At 45.1% G+C, this 16,636-nt stretch overlaps 1 protein-coding gene and 1 long non-coding RNA gene across 4 annotated transcripts in view; both read left to right on the forward strand.

The window, feature by feature from the left end:
- The window catches only part of Morc3 (MORC family CW-type zinc finger 3), a 45,386-nt gene that overhangs the window by 15,675 nt on the left and 13,075 nt on the right, over positions 1–16,636 (forward strand). The window contains exons 6-12 of the mRNA XM_051150283.1: positions 531–678; positions 5,475–5,603; positions 6,198–6,317; positions 8,171–8,268; positions 14,006–14,110; positions 16,301–16,423; positions 16,528–16,602. Coding sequence (XP_051006240.1) covers positions 531–678; positions 5,475–5,603; positions 6,198–6,317; positions 8,171–8,268; positions 14,006–14,110; positions 16,301–16,423; positions 16,528–16,602 — 798 coding nt within the window. The remainder of the gene's footprint in view (positions 1–530; positions 679–5,474; positions 5,604–6,197; positions 6,318–8,170; positions 8,269–14,005; positions 14,111–16,300; positions 16,424–16,527; positions 16,603–16,636) is intronic.
- Positions 3,163–4,126, forward strand: LOC127192931 (uncharacterized). Of its 3 annotated transcripts, none has more exons than XR_007831079.1 (4): positions 3,163–3,299; positions 3,472–3,626; positions 3,756–3,815; positions 4,074–4,126. It is a non-coding gene; the product is annotated as an uncharacterized LOC127192931 (long non-coding RNA). The 3 variants fall into 3 exon arrangements; XR_007831081.1 differs by lacking the exon at positions 3,163–3,299 and adding an exon at positions 3,331–3,385; XR_007831080.1 differs by lacking the exon at positions 3,756–3,815 and having other exon boundaries at positions 3,472–3,557.

Below are 16,636 nucleotides of genomic sequence, written 5' to 3' on the forward strand. Positions count from 1 at the left end.
AGGCAAGTGAATCTCTGAGTTCAGTGCCAGCCTGGCTTACAGAGTGAGTTCTAGGACAGCCAAGGCTACACAGTGAAACCCTCCTTTGAGAGCAAAAAACAACAGATAGTGCTGTAAACCCTGCTGCAGGTGATACGGTAGCTGTGTCGTTAGGTTCTGAAAGCTTGCCAATTTATTATGTATACAGTGTTCTTCCTGCTCACCAGAAGAGGGCACCAGATCTCATTATAGATGGTTGTGAGCCACCATGTGGGTGCTGGGAATTGAACTCAGGACCTCTGGAGGAGCAGCCTGTGCTCTTAACCTCTGAGCCATCTCTGTAGCCTGGCCCTGTGCCATTCTATGATGTAGGCAGGCATGGATGTTGTTCTTCCTGCATGCTTTTTCTTTGTCTTTAATTGTTCGGTATTTGCCTCCTGACCCTGGCCTACTGTGTGCTTGTTTACTTCCTTACCATTTTGTATTTGTTTATTTTTCTTTTCTTGATGTGAAGTTAAATTTTGCTTCTTTCTAAATTTTTTTTCTTACAGTTACAAAAATGCAACAGAATTTGATTTTGAGAAGGATAAATATGACATCAGAATTCCAGAGGATTTAGATGATACTGCAGGGAAGAAAGGGTACAAGAAACAAGAGAGAATGGACCAAATTGCCCCTGAGAGCGACTATTCCTTAAGGGTATGTACTCAGCTGCTGTTGGAAACGGGCAGTCAGCAAGTCCTGGAGCCGTGGGCAGGCTTGGCTGCAGTGTGCTAGACAGGACTCCGCGCACTAAGCTGCTTAGTAGTGCACTAGTTGTTGTAGTTGCTCAGGGAACCTTATTTTAGAAGGTCGGTTGGTATGTAGCTTAGTTGGTAGAGTGCTTGCCTTGCATGCACAAGGCCCTGGGATGGATCCTTAGTGACAAATAAAGTAGTGCATGCCTGTAACCCTGGAGTGGGGTGAGGAGGGAGGGAGGCCAGAGGACAGGAGTTCAAGCCCATTCCTGCCTACATAGTTGAGGCCAGCAGTGGTTACTCGAGGCCCAGCCTGAGAACAGGGAGTGGAGACATCAGTTCTCACGGTGCATAAACAAATAAATACACACCTAATATATCTTGATTTGTCTTAATTTTGGTTTTTTGTTTTTGTTTTTTGGTTTTTTGAGACACAGTTTCCCTGTGTAATAGCCCTTGTTGATTTGTCTTGTAATGCAATAAGTTATTGACTAGAAAATACACAGTAATAACACCTTGTGGTAAGCATCTGTTGATTTAGAAATAGGTTGTGTTTCTAAGACTGTGTTAGTATCTGTCTCACTGTGACCAACACCCAACAGAAGCAACAGGGATGGGATGGCTACTTTGGCTCACAGTTCTAGGGAAGGTGTGGTACAAGGGACAGAACAGCACATGGACACTGTTTCTTATCCTACCCAGTTACCAGGGTGTGACTGCTTGAAGTCACACACTTACGAGTGAGACTGGTCCTACCAGTGAGGGCATAGCTGTCGCACCCAGTGCAGAAACCATGAGGGAGTTGTGCGGAGGCATCGTTCCTTGAAACAGGGAGAGTAAAAATGTTCAGGTTTTACTTTTCTACTGAGTCTTTCATCCATCTGAATTATTCAACACACTTCATTCAGATATTCTTGCAGTAATGGGGAGATAGAAAAACATGGTTTAGTGTGTAATGTTTGGCCAGTTTTCTTGTTACCTTTTCTTTGTTGTTGTTGTTGGGTTTTTGTTGTTCTTGTTGTTGTTTTTGTTTTTGAGTTAAGATCTTCCTGTGTAGCATAGACTGGCCTTAAGTCTCAGTCTTCCTGTCTCAGCTTTCTAGTTGCTGTGATCACAGGCATGTGCCACTACGCCAAGCCAATTTTCCTATGTGTTTGTTTGTTTTGGGGTTTTCTGTTTTTTGAGACAGGGTTTCTCTGTGTAGCCTTGGCTGTCCTGGACTTTTGTAGATCAGGCTGGCCTCGAACTCACAGAGATCCATCTGCCTCTGCCTTCCCGAGTGCTGGGATTAAAGGTGTGCATGCCACGCCTGGCAGGTTGCCCCATGTTGAATGCAGAGAAGCTGGACGTGTTGGCTCACATCTGTCTTTTCAGCACTCTGGAAGCTCAGGTGAGGGGGTTAGCCTGGGCTGCAGAGTGAGACCCTGTTTCAAACATCCACCCCAAAAAGAAAAGAAATGAAAACATGCTTTGAGCCTGGTGTGTTCGCGTAATCCTTTGACCCAGCACTTGAGGCATAGAGGCAGAAGAATGTGAGGGTACAAGGCCCATCCCAACTGCGTGGAATAAGGTGAAGGTGAGGCTTCTCAAGAGAAACTTTGTCAGCTTATAACATTGTCTTGTTTGAATTTGAGATTGCTTGTTTTGCCTAACAAATTGTTTTAGTTTGTCTTTTTAAATTATAATGCTGGAAAGAGGCAGGACAGCCAAGGCTACACAGAGAAACCCTGTCTCAAAACAAAAAACAAATAAAATTATAATGCCAGATATGAAAGGTCAGAAAATGTCCTTTTTATTTGCATATTTTTTCTAATTAAACCCACTTATTTGTAATTTTTTTTAAACGTTAAAAGCATTCTGTCAGTCAGGTGTGGTAGTGCACACTTGTAATCCCACCACTTAGGAGACAGAGACAGGCAGATCGCTGTGGTGAATTTGAGGCTAGCCCAGTCTACATATTGAATCTAGGACAGCTAAGGCTACACAGAAACCCTGTTTTGAAAAACCATAACAAAACAACAACAACAACAAAAACATATTTTAGCCGGGCGTGGTGGCGCATGCCTTTAATCCTAGCACTCCGAAGGCAGAGGCAGGCCTGGTGTAGAAAGTGAGTCCAGGTTGTAGAGATGGCTCAGCGGTTATGAGCACTGTCTGCTCTTCCAGCAGTCCTGAGTTCAATTCCCAGCAACCACATGGTGGCTCAACCAGCTATAACGTGATCTGATGCCCTCTTCTGGACTGCAGGGGTATGTGCAGGCAGAGCACTGTATACATAATAATAAATAAATATTTTTTAAAAAAAAATTGAGTCCAAGACAGCCAAGGCTACACAGAGAAACCCGATCTTGAAAAACAAACAAAAAGCCATATTCTTTGCGAACACGTACATGTATACAGTGTTTTTTATTCGTATCACACACACACCCCCCCACCCCATTTTTTTGTTCTTTTGAACCAGGGGCTGGCCTCAAACTTGATGTATAGTCAAAGCTGACCTTGAACTCTGATTCTCCTCCCTCAACTTCATCAGGAATTGGGTATGGGTGTAAGCCCGCACCCCTGGTTCCTGTCAGGGGTTAGGTATGGGTGTAAGCCCATACCCCTGGGTCCTGTCAGGGGTTAGGTATGGGTGTAAGCCCGCACCCCTGGGTCCTGTCAGGGGTTAGGTATGGGTGTAAGCCCGCACCCCTGGGTCCTGTCAGGGGTCAGGTATGGGTGTAAGCCCACACCCCTGGTTCCTATCAGGGATTAGGTATGGGTGTAAGCCCGCACCCCTGGTTCCTGTCAGGGGTTAGGTATGGGTGTAAGCCCGCACCCCTAGTTCCTGTCAGGGGTTAGGTATGGGTGTAAGCCCGCACCCCTAGTTCCTGTCAGGGGTTAGGTATGGGTGTAAGCCCGCACCCCTGGGTCCTGTCAGGGGTCAGGTATGGGTGTAAGCCCACACCCCTAGTTCCTGTCAGGGGTTAGGTATGGGTGTAAGCCCACACCCCTGGTTCCTATCAGGGATTAGGTATGGGTGTAAGCCCGCACCCCTAGTTCCTGTCAGGGGTTAGGTATGGGTGTAAGCCCGCACCCCTAGTTCCTGTCAGGGGTTAGGTATGGGTGTAAGCCCGCACCCCTGGGTCCTGTCAGGGATTAGGTATGGGTGTAAGCCCGCACCCCTGGGTCCTGTCAGGGGTTAGGTATGGGTGTAAGCCCGCACCCCTGGGTCCTGTCAGGGGTTAGGTATGGGTGTAAGCCCGCACCCCTGGGTCCTGTCAGGGGTTAGGTATGGGTGTAAGCCCGCACCCCTGGGTCCTGTCAGGGGTTAGGTATGGGTGTAAGCTCGCACCCCTGGGTCCTGTCAGGGGTTAGGCCCACCCCTGGCTTTTGAGAGGCCCTAGTGAAAGAACAAAGGGAATGCTGGCTTTGCCCAGGGTCAGACTTGCCAAGCAAAGTTTTGTCAAAACCCTACTTGTCCCTCTGAAGGGCCATGGCTGTCAATCTCAGAGCTACTATATGTTGGTCTGGCACTATTGATCTCCTTGTTCCCTTTGCACAACATTATTGATAAGCTTCCTGCCAACTTTGTCCCATTTTCTCTATTGCTGGCGTGAGCTGTCAGCTCCTGCAGCCCTCCTGACCCCAGCTCTGTTTTCTCAGCCCTAGTCCTCCCTCTGACACCTAGCAGCTTGGGCCTCCATCCTCTAGGCTCTGCTGAGGTTCCATGGTAGTTACCCATGGCAGTTACCCTGGTCTTAGTGTCACTGCTCAAGTAGTAGTTGGACCTGGGAGAATGGAGCCAATAAATGAAGCAGGCTATAGTCTTGTGCAATAGCCAACTTTATTGGGAGCCTCACACAATTTATACTGAGGTCATGAGCAGAGTTCTCATGAGTTCAAGCCGTGTACAATCACAAGAACCAGCTACACATCGCATAAGCATGTTTCCCATAGAGGCATGCATGTAAAGTGTAGCTGAGACATGTAATTGAAGAGCAGCAGCAGCAGTAACACTGACCTGAAGAAAGCTAACTCTGCCCACCACACCTGGGTGGGGGAGGAGCACAGAAGCACATGCCAAGAAGAAATCCATGTTTGAAGAAACTGAGGTCCAAGACTCTTGCCTTGTATCCTTGGAGTGTTCTCACAGCTCTATGCCTGAGCTGTGTTCCAACAATTGAGTTTGGTTTTTGCTTTGTTCTGTTTTGTTTTTTTGAGACAGTTTCTCTGTGTAGCCTTGGCTGTCTTGGACTCACTTTGTAGACCAGGCTGGCCCTAAACTCACAGTGATCCGCCTGCCTCTGCCTCCCGAGTGCTGGGATTACAGGCGTGCGCCACCACGCCTGCCTTGAGTTTGTTTTTTAATACTTTTTTGAGACAAGACCATTCTAGGTCGCCTCAAAATGAAGACCCTTCTGCTTCAGCTCTTGAGTGCTAGAGCTGTACGGTGGTGCGCACCTGTAATGCTTCCCTCAGGGAGGGCGAAAGAGTGCAAAGCCATCTTTAGCTATATGTTGAGTTTTAGGTAATTTATGCTATATTAAGACCTTGTCTCAGTTTTTTTTTTTTTTCTTACATCAGAATAATACAATTTTGTATTGTTATTCTTGATACTTGAGTTTGAATCCAGGCCCTCGACCCCATCTGACAGTCTGTATAATTTTATTGGGAGATTAAGGTGTTTGTACTTTCTTTTAAAATTCATATCTGAATAATGTTGAACAAATCTGTGAGTAGTTCTTTGGAAAAGACAGTTTGCTGTGTTTTTTGCAGGCTTACTGCAGTATTTTATACCTTAAGCCAAGAATGCAGATCATCCTGCGTGGACAGAAGGTGAAGACACAGCTCGTTTCAAAGAGCCTTGCCTACATTGAACGTGATGTTTATCGACCTAAATTTTTAGTATCCTTTATTTATAATGCTCTGTAAACATAGTGAGGCATACTCAGTGTCATTTGCTCTTTCCCTTTTTCTCCCTATAACATTTTCTTAAATTACAGGTGTGTGTAGGTGTAGATCAGAAGACAACGTGGAGGAGTCAGTTGTCCTTTCACCCCGTGAGTCCCAGGGATTAAACCCCATTGTCAGTCTAACGGCATTTTATCCTCTGACCCATCTCACCAGCCTTCTCTCACAAGAACTCCAGTCTCCAGATTGCTTTTCTGCATGTACTTTGGGGTGATTCTGGACACTGGCTGATGCCAAGTCCTTTTTAAAATATTTATTTACTTTATTTTATATATGAGTGTTTTGCCTGCATGTGTATCTGTGCCATGTGGGTGCCTGCTGCCCAAGGAGGCTACTAGAGTGTCAGATCCCCTGGGACTGAGATGGTTGGTTATAGGCCACCATGTAGGTGCTGAGGACCTGACCTGTGTCCTGTAGAACACCTGTCATCTATCCAGCCCTTGTATATTGGGATTTATTAATGATATGGAAAGGGTCATCACAAGAGAATGAACTGTTGTGCTCGGAATTTTCCTTAATATTTTTAAGACTAGAACCGTGAGAATTACTTTTGGATTCAACTGCAGAAATAAAGATCACTATGGAATAATGATGTATCACAGAAACAGACTCATCAAGGCTTACGAAAAAGTGGGGTGTCAGTTAAAGGTAAGATTCATATTTGAAAATGTTTTTAGTGAAAAAAATAAATACATTAAGTCAGGAAATTTTACAGTGTTTTTTGCTCATGACTTTTTAGGTGTCTTATGTTTTGGAGGTAGGAAGGGGTATTTTATGAGATAGGGTCTCTCCATACAGCCCTGGCTATCCTAGAACTCAGTTTGTATATCGGTTGACCTCTGCCTCCCAAGTAACGGAATTAAAGGTACGGGCTACCACACCTGGCTAGGTATCAGGTCACACACACACACACACACACACACACACACACACACACACACACACACACGTATGTACGTACGTATGTATATACATACAGATATATTTAAATACACATTGATGTTTTGCCTGCATGTATAGTCTGTGTGACAGTTTCGGATCTGGGGTTACAAACAGACAGTTGAGTGCTACCATGTGGGTGCTGGGAATTAAACCCAGGTCCTCTGGAAGAGCAGCCAGTAGTGCTCTTAATCACTGAGCCGTCTCTCTGCCCCAGTGTCAGTCTTTTAAAAGCAGCATTAGCATAGCAGTTGACTGCATTCATGTGTCATTTGAGTCCCAGTATTCTGTTGCCCTACAAAAGGAGATAGAGAACTTATTCTGCCTTATAGACTTGGACATTGGGACACATAAGTATATAGTTTACCAAAGACTTAATATGCAGTGTGGGTCCCAGGCACAGAAATACATCTCTGTGGCTGAATTGTTCAGAGGGAAATGTTTGGTATTTGTCTGTTTGTGTCTGTCTCACTAGGAGGCTCAGGCTAGGCTACATCTTCTCTCGCCTTGGCCTCTGTGCTGGGGTAACACCTTCTGGGGTGCATTTGGATATGAATCACATGATTGCTTCCTACTGGAATGAAATTGATTGGTGTATGTTTGTTGGTCTAACTTGGCTGTTTTTATTAGTGTGTACAGAACTAGCCTGAAAACCAGTAGCTGATTAAAACTGCCCTCCCCTGCTTGAGGCCTCAGGTCAGCAGGCTTAGTAGCAGGAGCCTATTCCCCGACCCGACTTTCTGGCCCTAGAGTTACTGCCCTAGGAAGTAACTTTCATTGTTATAATATTTAGTTTAGGGTATTAGTCATAACCCCATGTAGCTTGTTCTGTATACATTAGAGTATCTGTATTTTCTAGGTATTGGGTGACAATTATGAGAATAAATCGTCCTGATAAAAGGTTTGTTGTTTGATTTAAATATGGAACATTAATGAATTCGCATGTCATCCTTGTACAGGGGCTATGTTAATCTGTGTGCCCTTCTAATTTTAGTATCTGCTACTGAAATGAGTGTGTGTTAGAGTCTCAAGGCTGAGTGTGCTTTCTTCCTTTCTCTCTTTTTTTTTTTTACCCCTAAGTGTTTTGGTTCTCATTTTCTTTAAATCTTATTTTATGTTTCTTGTAGAATGTGTTATGAGTTCTGCACAGCACAGCAGTGTGGATTTGTGTAGACTGCGGTTTATAATACCAGATGTAAGAGGACGGCTCAGGCGGCGGCAGGGGGTGCTGCTGTCCTGTTGGTTAAAGGTTGCAGGTCAGGTGGCTGTCTGCGGATTGTGCTTGTGCGACTCACACGCATCACAGTAGACGTTGTCCTTTCTCTTGTGTCAGTTTGCACATAATTCTCACCTAAATGGATACCAGCCAGTAATGGGGTTTGGAGGAAAGCTCTAAATATATTTAGGAGTTAACTTACCACAAACAAACAAACCTAAGCACATACCAAGGAATTTTAGGGAAGTCATACAAGATAAAATAAGGAGGTGGCTCATGGCGTAAATCTTTTGAAGGGTGTGGTGAGCACCACGTTCTGTCTGAATGCCTTTTCATTATATTTCAGGCAAATAACACGGGTGTTGGAGTGGTTGGAATTATAGAATGTAACTTCCTTAAGCCAACTCACAATAAGCAAGATTTCGACTACACTAATGAATACAGGTATGTTGCTCATTTAAACGACTGGTGTGCTGAGGGAGGAGTGTGTTAGGGTGATGGCTGGAACCTTCCTCTCTCCATCCCTTTAGCTTGAGGACGTATTGTAGATGGTCTCTTGTGTGGTAGCTGGCTGTAAACCAGCCATTCGGCCTGGGGTGCCTTGAACCTCTGACCATCTTGCCTACACTTGCCACGCGCTGCAGCTGCCCGTGGATGCCCTAATACCATGCAGGTACTGCTCTGTTGCTGTGAATCTCGGGCTGATGTATCACATTAAGAAAACCAGGATGTATATTGCTTGTGGTGGGATAGAGGACAGCGTGTGAGGTAGAAGAAGATGGTCAGCTCACTTTTCTCTATTAGTCTGTCACTGTTTTCAAGTTCTGTAGTGTAAGGCTTCTCTCCTTTTTTGTTTTTTATTAAAGACTTTTTTTTTTTCTTCTTGAGACAGGGTTTCTGTGTTAGCCTTGGCTATCCTAGACTCACTTTGTAGACCAGGCTGGCCTCTGCCTCCCAAGTACTGGGATTAAAGGCATGCGCCACCACGCCTGGCAAGACTTTGTTTTTCAAGTATGCATGCATGCATGTATGTATGTATGTATGTATCTAAGTGTCAGTCTGCACATAGGAATGCAGATGTCCAGAAAAGGTGTTGGCGCCCCTAGAGCTGAAGTCTGAGTTTGGTTCTGGGAACCGAGCAGAGGTCACCTGTAAGAGCAGTAATCTCTCTTGACCACCGAACCATCTCTTCAGCTCCATATAGTTTCTTTCTGGACGTTTTATATTGCTGTGATAAGACAAATCAACCTGCAAGAGAAACATTTAATTTGGAGCTTCCAGTTGAGAGGTTGAGTCCATGTCCATCAGAAATGGGAGTATGGGGGCAGGTAGGTATGGTGCTGGAGCAGTAGCCCAGAGAGAAAGCTAACTGAGAAACGGTGAAAGCTTTTGAAACCTCAAAGCCCATCCCCTAGTGACACACCTCCTCTAAGGCCACACTTTTTAATTCTTCCCAAATAGTTCCACCAACTTGGGGCCAAGTACGTGAGCCTATGAGGGCCATTCTCATTCCGACCACCAACGCTGGCCCACACAGGTCAGCCTCAGCGTGGACCTTCCTGCTTGGATCGGAGGGTGGAAGGAACGGTTCCAGCCCTGAGGTGGGACAGTGTCCCAAGGGTATCCTGATGCATGGGAGCCCAGGTGGTGGTACCCGGGGAGCTTAAGAGCTGAAGAGGGGCACCTGGGGGAAAGTGTAAGGGGAGCCCAGAGGCAAAACTTGAAGCTGCCCAGCCTGACTGCTGAAGCTCCTCAGGCAGAGGCCTGGGTACTTTCCTTCAAAGTGTACAAAGTTAGCAAAGAGAGCTTGTGGTGAATAGCCAGCAACTGTAATGCAAAATACAGCTCAGTCCAACGTAAAAATCCTCATAGTCTTCCACAGTCTCAGCACAGTTCAAAAGTCCCTGTGAAATAAAAAAGCATATTGTGTACTTCCACAGAATGGCTCAGAATACACATTACCATTCCCAAAGAAAGGAGTAAGGGCTCAGTGAAGAAATACTGGACCGAAGCAAGACCAAAATCCATCAAGGCACACTCCAGATCCTGTTTATATCTGATGTCAAAAGGCTTAGACGGCTCTCCTCTCTCAGCTGTTGTTTGATTGATTTTTGAGACAGAGTCTCTTTAGTACTGCTGTTCTGGAGCTCGCTGTGTAGAACAGGCTGGCCAGGTATCTACGTACCACTTGTGTGTCTAATGCCTGTGGAAGCCTGGAGGTGGCCTTGACTCTCCTGGAGCTAGAGTTAGAAATGATTGTGAGTCACCATATCAGTGCCAAGAATCAAACCTGGGTCTCCTTTAAAAAGCAGTGCTCCGGACTGACTTAGACATGAACTCTGGTGCCCCATATTTGACCACCTCCTCTTGGTGGGGAGGCCTGGTGGCAGTCAAAGAAAGAATAAACAGGCTACCAAGATGAGACTTGATAGGCTGTGACCATATAGTGGGGGAGGAGGTCCCCTTCTGTCACAGACCTAGGGGAGGGGAATAGGATGCAAGAGGGAGAAAGGGAGGAATGGGAGGATACAAGGGATGGGATAACAATTGAGTTGTAATTTGAATCAATTAATAAAAATTTTTTAAAAAAAAAAAAAAAAAAAAAAAAAAAAAAAAGCAGTCCTCCTAACCCTGAGATTGCCCTCCAGCCTTTTTTGTAACGGAGCCTCACTGTTCAGCCGTCTGCTTGCCATACAGACTGGCCTGGCCTCTGCCTCCCGAGGGCTGTGACCTAAGTGTCTGCTCCACACTCAGCACCCGTTTGTGAGGTTTTGTTTTTTGTTTTTCGAGACAGGGTTTCTCTGTGTAGCCTTGGGTGTCCTGGACTCACTTTGTAGACCAGGCTGGCCTCACAGAGATCCACCTGCCTCTGCCTCCCGAGTGCTGGGATTAAAGGCATGCGCCATCACTGCCTGGCCCATTTGTGAAGTTTTTAAAGAACCTTTATAACCACCAATTAAAGGGTATGCTAAGCAGAGAGAATTTGTAAAAGAATATTTAAAAGTGAGTATCATTTCTATATGTTAATTATTGGCATGTTTCCTCTAAGAGCGAGAAGGAATAAGAATCTTAGCTGCTCACCACTGTCCCTGAGGCAATATCTAGTATATCCAGGGAAAGGGAGTGAGAGGACTCGTGGCTGGCAAGTGGCTCCGGGGTGACATGCTTGCTGCACAAGCCTGACACCCAGACCCATGTTAGAGTTGGGAAGAGAGAACTCTTCCTGGAAGTTGTCCTCTGATGTCAGCACATGTGTCCACCCACACATCCTAGGATGCACAAGGCTAAGAAGCTGGGAACAGTGCTGCACTCCTTCTAAGTTTGAGACTAGCCAGGGCTACACAGAAAAAAACTGTCTCAAATGAAACAAAACAAACAAATAAATAAATGAAAAAAAAATTAAAGGGCTGGAAAGAAAAGTAACAATTAGCTGGGCTAGTGACTCACACCTGTAATCCCAGTAATAGAGAAGCTGAGGTGTGAGGCCCTAACTTTAAAAAACCAACCTAATTATAAAGGGGGAAAAAAAATCACCTTTCTGGGGAGTTTGTGATCTGAAAATACGAAGACCTATAAACTAAAGCATAAAATGTTGGAATGGAATTTAAGATGTAAATAAATCATTTATTTACCTACTTACGTATAGGCCTGTTTTATATTCTTGCCAGCAAGTCAACCAGAGTCACCTAAGACAGTCCCTGCAGAAGAAACAGGTGGACTGACTTTGAATCTTTATGCTTTGCTTTTAGATCACACTAACCCTATAGTAACTAGGAAGTCTGTCTTAGTGGAATGATGGAGGATCTACGTGGTCACAGCCTTTTGTGCATCTGATCATAGGGTGTATTTAGAGGGTACGGGATTGCAGAGTAGGAGAGTGCTGCCTGTGGCCGTGCTGGAGCTGCAGGCTGCACCTGGATAGCACAGTGGGAAGTGCTGCCTGTGGCCGTGCTGGAGCTAGAACTCAAAGGCTCCAACGTGCAGGGCTGCTGCTCTGCCACTGACTATACTGCACCCAGCTAGGCTGGTGTCATACAGGACAAACACGCTGGTAGCATAGACCTAAATTAAATACCTCTGAAATGAAAAGGACCTGGTAGACGTTAGCAGATTGTAAAGGGATTGGTGTCCTTAAATTACTGATAGCTGTGGAAATTATGGGCTGTTCTGTGAAAACAAGTGGTCTACTAAGTAAAGCTGTATATTAATACATACCCTCCAGCTTTGACCCCACCCTGGGCATATTCTCAGGGGAAATGAACATGGTTGTATAGCCTGAGGCATGCAAATGATGATAAAAAGTGCTGGACAGATGTGACAGGTCAGGAAGGAAGGTGACTTGTCACCTGGGCATCACTGTGCTTGTATAGAGGGCCTTCTGTGGGCAGTGAAGTGAGGTCTCAGGGAACTGCGTGGAGTAGCTTGCAGGGCAATAGTTGTCTCTACTGGTAACCCGCCATCTCTGTGTAAGGTCTACTTGTTGGTTGTTTGTTTATTTTATTTTAATTTATTTTTTTGAGACAGGGTTTCTCTGTATAGCTCTGTTGACCAGGCTGCCCTTGAACTTACAGAGAGCTGCCTGTCTCTACCTTCTAGTGCTGGCATTAAAGGTGTGCGCCATGCTGCCAGGCTGAAGATCCAGCTTTTAAAGAAGCTTTATTTTAAATTCTGAATGTCACAATGACTTTAAGATCTGGTGTTGGCTGGGCATGGTTGTACAGCATTCAGGAGGCAGAGGTGGCCAAATCTCTGTGAGCTCAGGGCTAGTCTGGTCTACATAGTAAATTCTTGCACAGCCAGGACTGTGTAGAAAGACCTGTCTCAAAAACTCCTATATGTCAGCTGAGACCTACTGTGCTGTTCTTTGTAGAGGAACGTTCATTCAGAACATGGCTGCTCTGGCAAGTGATCACATCCAAAGACCTAAGTCTGTGTGATCCGGCTGGAATACAAGGAGACAGATCTGAGTTCAAGGCCAGCCTGGTATAGAGCAAGTATCAGGTAAAGAAAAGCTTAGGTCCAGTGGTGGCACACACTTTTAATCCCAAACGATGAAGGTAGAGTTGATTTTTAGAAGGAAGCACCCATGTTTGAAAGTGATATCTTAATTGAACGGCAGGAAAAGTAACAAGTCAGAAAGATTTGACAGAATAGGATACGCCCAACTCTCATGAGAACAGAGAGGAAAGGAAGGGAAGCGACGTAAGGGAGCAAGACAGAGGGTGAGAGAGGAGGCACTTTTACCTGGAGAGTTTTTAGAGAGAGGCTGAATGAGGGAACAAGGTAGACACAGAAAGCAGAAGGAGCCAGAGAAGGAGCCAGAGAAGGAGCCAGAAGATTAGAGCAGATGACTGAGGCAGTTTGAGGCCAAGCAGAGCAATTCCGGGCCAAGAGGGAAGCCAGATTAACTAAATCAGCTGGGATAGGAGCATGAGCCAGAACAGCTGAGTTGAACCAGCCAGGCTCAGAAAGAACAAGTAAGGGTGAGCTCATTAAGCAGCAGTTAAGTCTCCGAGTCTAAAACATTCTAGGCCTGGGTTAGATTGTAAGGAGGCTGGACACTTCCAGGACTGGGCCTTGCCTAGCAGACAGAGGCAGTAAACCTCAGAGACAATTGAAACAAGTGAATGAGAGTTGTTACATCAGACATACTAAACAAGAACACTATTTCTAAGCTATGCCTGTAGGGCACCCCATCCCCTTTCTGTCCTGCCCTGTGGTCCCTATCATGTCATCCCCCCTCCTGTCTTCCTGGGTAGTCTAGGGACTTCCAGTGACTGTTACAGGAAGAAAATGAGCATATGTGAGTATTATGTATTAGCCATACAGTTGGGGACAGGGAACAACCTTTCTGCTCACAATACTCCTTCCTTCCTTCCATTTTCTCTTTCCTTCTTTCTGTCATTCTCTCTTTCTCTCTCTCTTTTTTTTCCCCCCCTTCCTTTTTGGTTTTTCCAGACAGGGTCTCTCTGTGTAGCCTTGGCTGTCCTGGCCTTGAACTCACAGAGACCCACCTGCTTCTGCTTCCCAAGTGCTGGGATTAAAGGTGTGCGCCGCATGCCTAGCTCACAATATTCTTATAATCATTACTGAATAATTTTTGTTTTATGTTTACTTTTTAAAAAATTGATCTTGAATTGATTTCTTTTTCCTTGAATTAATGTCATAATTTTTTTTTAAGGCTTACAATACTGGCACTAGGAGAGAAGCTGAATGATTATTGGAATGAAATGAAAGTGAAAAAAAATGCAGAATACCCTCTAAATTTGCCTGTTGAAGACATACAGTAAGTACTGAGTACTAAGTACCGAGTCCTGAGTCCTGAGGGACTGTTAGAGATGGTGATGCTGCTGTGGCCTTCCATAGACTCCGGGCTCATTCTAAAAAAGAATCCACACACTCCAAGCTAATGAGCTCTTTGTTTCATCTTGCCCTTTTCTTTTTCTTTTCCACTTCGTGTGTATGGATATTTACCTACACTATGTTTTGTGCTCCATGTCTGTGCCTGGTACACACAGAGACTAGAGGAAGGTATTGGGTGCCCTGGAACTGGAGAGGTTGCTTAGTGGCTAAGAGCTGTTCAGAAGACCCAGATTTCACTCCCAGGACCAGGGAACCCTGAGCCCTCTTCTCTCCTCCCTAGGACCAGGGAACCCTGAGCCCTCTTCTCTCCTCCCTAGTACCAGGAAACCCTGAGCCCTCTTCTCTCCTCCCTAGAACCAGGGAACCTGAGCCCTCTTCTCTCCTCCCTAGGTACCAGCCACTCACATGGTGCACAGACATGCATGCAGGCAAAGCTCTCACATACATAAAGTGAAACAAGAAATTAAATTTTAAAAAGGAGAAGGACTGGACAGTATGATTAGCACATGTAGCACACACTAACAATTCTGTAAAGGTGCAGTGAATAAAATCTCTATGTTGTGATAGGCAGTGAGAGCCAAGGTACCATGCCTGTGCCTTTATAAGCATGAAAGTTAATCAGTTCACAAAGTGAATTCCATGATCTTATGAAACTAGGATTGTTAGGTTAGTTTTACCTCTTACTTGGTAAATCTAGAGTTTCTTTGAAGTTTTACGGTAATAAGGCCTTATTTATACAGAGTACCTCTTCCAGGCCCACTGTTGTGGAAGCATGCTCTTGTTTGTGTGGTTTGCCACAGACTCAGTAAGTGGACTCCTCTGCCTTTGCCACCTAAGTGCTGGGATTAAAGGCGTGTGCCCCATGCTTCGCCCATACCCCACTGTTTTAAAACTGCACTGAAAAAGTTGCTACAGAGGGAATAGAGACATAGTCAGTCAATAAAGTGCATGCTGGCAAATATGCAGATCTGAGTTTGATCCTAGAACCCTGGTGAAATGGCTGGGTGGAGGGTCGTGCACTTGTAATCCCTGCTGGGGCTGCCTGGCCAGTCAGCCTTGCTGTGTGGTAAGTTCCTGGCCAGTGAGAGAACAAAATACCGTTATAGTGTTGCTAGTGAAAGATACTAGAGGTAACCTCTGGCTTCCACAAGCACATGTGCACATACAAACAAGCATGCCCGCAAACTTACACAGACAAAAAAGAAGTTATTAGTGGCTCAGGTGTGTGATCCAGCACTCAGGAGACTGAGACTGGGCATGCTGACACACACCTTTAATCCACTATTCAGGAGGCTGAGGAAGGTGGATCTCTTTACGTTGGAGGCCAGCCTGGTCAGCATAGCTGAGTTCCTGGTCAACCAAGGCTAGGTATGCCTGAGACCCTGCCTCAAAGAGAAAATCTTATAAAATGAGTCTTCATAATTTATTTCTTAAGTATACAGGTGTATTGCTTGTGTGTATGTCTGTACCCCATGGGTGTCTGGTGTCTACCTGGTCCTTGGATCCCCTGGAACTGGAGTTACAGGTGGTTATGAGTTACCAAGTGTGTACGGCGACTTGTACCTGGGTCCTTTAGAAAGTAGCAAGTGCGCTTATCCACTGAGTTATCCTCTAGCTGTACATAAATTCTTCCTAAGACAAGTGTCTCTTTCACTACCCATCTTTCATTTTTCGAGGCGGTTTGTCTCGTTGCCATGGCTGTCCTAGAACTTTCTCTATAGACAAGGTTGGCCTCAAACTCAGATCCACCTGTCTCTGTTTCCCAAATGCTGGGATTAAAAGAGTATACCACCACTACCCGACCATCCCTTTTAAAGACAAGGCCTCACTATAGCCCTGGGGAGCCTGGAACTTCCAGACATCTTCTGCCTTCCAAGTGCTAGGATTAAAGAAGATACTTGAATTGTTATATTCAAATTACTGTGTGACCATGAGCTCTTGAAAATTACCAAAATTTAAAAACTTAATTTTATATACAGTAAATGTAGTTCAGTCACACAGTTTTCAGGATTGGAAATGAGCAGATACTTATTGTGGAAACAACTTAGAAAGTAAATGAAATACTTCAGAGTTGAAAGCTCCATTTTAATGTGCTGTTATTCTTTTGTTGAAGGAAGCGTCCTGACCAGACATGGGTTCAGTGTGATGCTTGTCTAAAATGGCGAAAGTTACCAGATGGCATCGATCAACTTCCAGAAAAATGGTACTGCTCCAATAACCCTGACCCACAGTTCAGGTACCTTACAGCTGGCAGGGCCCTTTCTGCAAAGGCAGACGTGCTGCTGGAGGTGTTTGAACAGGACTGGTGATGTGTTACTCCCATGTGATCTTTCTGTCTAGAAATTGTGAAGTTCCAGAAGAGCCTGAAGATGAGGATTTGGTACATCCTACTTATGAAAAAACCTACAAAAAGATGTGAGTGTTGTTTGTGAGTGTGGTGACAAGCTGT

This window comes from Acomys russatus, chromosome 8 (genome assembly GCF_903995435.1).
Source record: "Acomys russatus chromosome 8, mAcoRus1.1, whole genome shotgun sequence".
NCBI classification, from domain to species: domain Eukaryota; kingdom Metazoa; phylum Chordata; class Mammalia; order Rodentia; family Muridae; genus Acomys; species Acomys russatus.